Source organism: Neolamprologus brichardi, chromosome 23 (assembly GCF_056152115.1).
Source record: "Neolamprologus brichardi isolate AB-2024 chromosome 23, ASM5615211v1, whole genome shotgun sequence".
In the NCBI taxonomy this organism is placed as follows: Eukaryota; Metazoa; Chordata; class Actinopteri; order Cichliformes; family Cichlidae; genus Neolamprologus; species Neolamprologus brichardi.
The window spans coordinates 17,153,173-17,157,152 of NC_142125.1; the positions used below are offsets into that span (position 1 = coordinate 17,153,173).

The 3,980-nt window shown below is 38.0% G+C and overlaps 1 protein-coding gene across 1 annotated transcript; it reads right to left on the bottom strand.

The window, feature by feature from the left end:
- Window positions 1–2,399: 2,399 nt before the first annotated feature.
- On the bottom strand, window positions 2,400–2,728 carry LOC148096033 (ADP-ribosylation factor-like protein 6-interacting protein 6). Its single transcript, XM_087835819.1, has 2 exons — window positions 2,719–2,728; window positions 2,400–2,632 (listed from the first exon to the last, which is right to left on the bottom strand). The coding sequence occupies exons 1-2, from the start codon at window positions 2,726–2,728 to the stop codon at window positions 2,400–2,402; spliced, it is 243 nt and encodes an 80-aa protein (XP_087691945.1).
- Window positions 2,729–3,980: the final 1,252 nt, after the last annotated feature.

Below are 3,980 nucleotides of genomic sequence, written 5' to 3' on the forward strand. Positions count from 1 at the left end.
TTAATTTCTTTCAGTTGCAATTGTTAAATGAAAAAAAATAAAAATATATTCTTATAATTTAGCAAACTAATTTATCAAAAAAATATATATACATATATCTGTATTAGTTTTAATAAATTAATTTGACACCTGTATTGAAAATACCATACTGTATTCATACAGAATCAGTATGGTATCATTGTTTGTCTGTTCACTGATTGCTGAAACCAAGAGCTACTTTGATCTGTTTAGATCTAAAGTATCCAAAGTTGAGCTCTAATGTTTCTTCACCCCTGTGTGTATGATATGTGATTTCCTACATGCTGGCAGAACAGCAGTTTGTGCTCTCAGATGGTGACGGTGTGGAGAGACGGTGGTGTTTCCTCAGAAGAACCAGCAGAGTCACAAAGGACACCAGTCCATCTCACCACCTTGACTTGCTGACTGATGTTCGTCTGCACTGCACAGAGGAAATCAACTGACCGAGGTTTGTCCAGTGACGTGTTATGAAATGTTTATTTGTTTTATGCTTACAGATATGTTTTTCTTGACAGAGGCTCTGCAGAGGTTAGACAAAGCAGAGAAAATATGTGCTTTACATTTTACTGTGATTTATTGAGATATTTGTTGTCTGATGTTCAGCAGGAATGGAGAAATGGAATCAAAGGGAGATGTTTTTGCTGTTTTTGTAATGATGTAAGTAAATCTTCAATATTATTTATTTGCTTGTTTATATTAGGAGTGTTTCTGAGTGAGGGGGAGAGGAGTCATCATCCAGGTAAAGTGACGTGGATCAGTGGATACACTTGTCTCCCCTTTAAAGGAGACGATCCAAGTCATCCTTAAATGTCAGTGCTTTCAAATACACAAACATTTTTAAAGGACAAAAATGAACATCCAACTTTGACTGTAATACAAAATAAATCTTTGCATGTGTGTTTTCAAACTCTCAGATGGGCAGGATATCAGTATTGGACTGTCTAACCTGCCGGAGCAGCACTAAATGACCACCACACATGAGCATGTTCCTGCAGCATTCAGCATCTGATCCTTCATCTGTGTGCTTCTGCTTTTGGTAAGTAGAGTTACCCAACTACAGTAACTCTAAACACATGCCATCCATTTCTAACGGCCTGGTTACTTCCTGTCAGTTATTTTAGAAACCATGTGGTCACCTGACCTAACACTTGTTTCTTCTTCTTCCCCTTAATGTTGAAGTGTCAAATGTCAAACAGCTGGAGAGGAAACTACACCAGTGTACTGGGATGTTTCAGCAACACGTGCCAGACGCTGTTCCTTCATGGTGACATCACCAGAGACAGCCCCACCCACCTCGGGACCCATTGATCATGATGATTATAATGATGACAGCGAGCGGAACTAAGACTGTAAAACTCCATGACCAGAATGTTTAGATGCTTTCTAATGATTAATGAATACTGAGTTTTTGTCTCTCTTTTTTTTTCTCATTTGTTTCTAACAAAGTTCACCAAACTCACACAGTTTACATTCTGTATGTTTCCATCAAGGTTTATTTTCTTAGAAATCATTGTTTTTCTCCTTTTCTCTTTTTCTCTTTTGTAATTGATGCTTCCTTTTATTGCGTCACACATTGCTTTAAGTTTTTCAGTGTCCAGTTATTTTTTTACTGCTGCTTGAATTCTCTGAATGTTTGACCCTGTAGACTGTTTTATGGACTGCTTGTCTTCCTGTTTGTAACTACCGCCTGTTTTTGACTAAAGATTTGGATTCCTGACTTTAACACAGCCTCTGCGTGTCCTCCCTTTGTGTCCTCTTCCTCTGTGAATGTGCTGCATGTGACACAGATTCATTTTATTAACACCTTTCCCACAGTGAGTTGTATCAGCATTCACTCACAGCACATTTCAGAAGGATTCAGATTAATACAGTGATCTTATAGTCAGAATTATCCTGACAGACTGCCACTTTCATCAGGTAAATTTTAAAGTTCAGTATTTTAAGATTTAAGAATCATGCTGGCATTAGGACTGTAACAATATGCACTTACAAAGTCAAAGTTTTTTAATTATGCTAGAATATTGGAAGACAATCAACTTTTAGTTTTTTCCGCATATTAATTATTCTGAAATAGAGACGGTGACCCTAACTGTACAGAAACATACTAAACAGCTGACAATCTAACAGACATCATTGGCCTGAGCCGTCATGAACAGTGAGTCTGATCCTTTGCTGTGAGAGTATGACAAGCATGTTTCCGGTCAGTTTGGAAGAAATAATATCACAATGTTGATTTTCTTTTCAATATTCCTTCTCTTTTACAACATAAACTGTGATCAAAGCTACTTATGTTCACAGCATGTAATAATACTGACAGTCCAGGGCATTGTGGTCTGTTGAGCTAGGGTTAGGGTTAGCAATTCAGACATATGTAATCAATATTAAACATCTCTGATGTGGGCCACTGTCCGCAGTGTTGGGAAATCCATACCAGGCTGGAACGAGTCAAGGTAGGTGAGCATCCACGAGAAGACACAGCAGATGCATCCTACTAATACTGACAGGACCAGGAGAGTCCAGAAACCGAGCATCTTCTCTTCAGTGCCATCCTCTCCTGTCACCCTCTCTGCCCGCAGCTCTTTGAGTAAGGGGTAGATAAGGGCACAGAGAAACCCTTATTACTAATTTGTATTATAATTCAATTTTCATGAAATATTCATATTCAGTATCGGTCCTTTTATATTATAACCACGTATTCACCCAGGCTCATGGTGGGGCAGGGCTCTGTCCTGGGATGCTTGAGTGAAAGGTAATGTACACCCTGACCAGGTATCCAGTCTGTCAGAATTGTTTTCAATATTTGGTTCAAAAATATGAGTGAAAACAAAAATCCAACTAGGATTCTTGCATATGATGAATGAAGTCTGTCTTTGACTGTATTGTCCAGCTGATCCATCAAACCCCCAGCAGGTGAACCTTATGCATGACATAACACGGCAACAATGTAAAAAATTAAACAGCAACAGTCTAAATGTAAAGTGCATTCTAAACTCCTCTTCAATAAATTATATGCAAAGAGTCATTGAGGACTGTAAAATGTGAACTACAGAACCCAGAGTCTTCATCATTAAATCTCTGGTTGCTTCATTTTTCTATCCTATATCAGATACTTTAAAGGTTAGGTAAAGTTGCACTGTCATTGTGAGGTAAAGTGTTTTATGTGTGTGTATGTGTGCGTGTCATGAACGGCTATAAAAGGCCTATAATTAAAGAACAAAGCGGGGTTTGAGTTTGAGTTGCGACAGACTGTCACTACTTGTAAATGGAACGCAGCCTTCCTACGGCGGACAGCTAATAACAGGAATCGGACGCGGTCCACCCAAGTCCACAGCAACCACCATAGCAGCCGCCTAGCATGACCTTAAAAACATATTCTGTCTTCATAACTATCAAAAACGTGAAATGATTTGCAAAGCGTTAATGTGTTACAGCTGCAGAGAACTATGGCGGTATCTTTGGAAGCTGTTTACATAGCTAATAATATACGATGTAACCATGGAGACAGTCACGTGAGCTAGCGGTGCACGTTTACTACAGTGAATAAGGTGATTGTGTACACAGCGTCCACACACGCTGCAGAGGGTAAAGACATTACTTCAATATTGTTTTATATTTATGTATATTTGCCTTCTGTTGACCATCACCTCAGGTTCACCATTACAGTTTCAGCATACAGATGCACACTGTCTAAATATGAACACATTCAAAAACTCATGTCTCAGAAATAAGCACAGCTGTTCATGTTTGTCATTATAGTTTTATTTGTAAGAAAATTATGAACTTCATATTGTGTATCAAATAAAAGAACATTTCACAACTCTGAGTCAACAGAAACAGGTAACAGAAATGTCTCTAATGTAGACATGTACAGTGTAGTGTAAGCATTAAAAGATCATAAAGGAAAAACTACCATTTATGTAAAACTAATTGTAATAAAAATGAACAGGTGCTTTATAGATTTA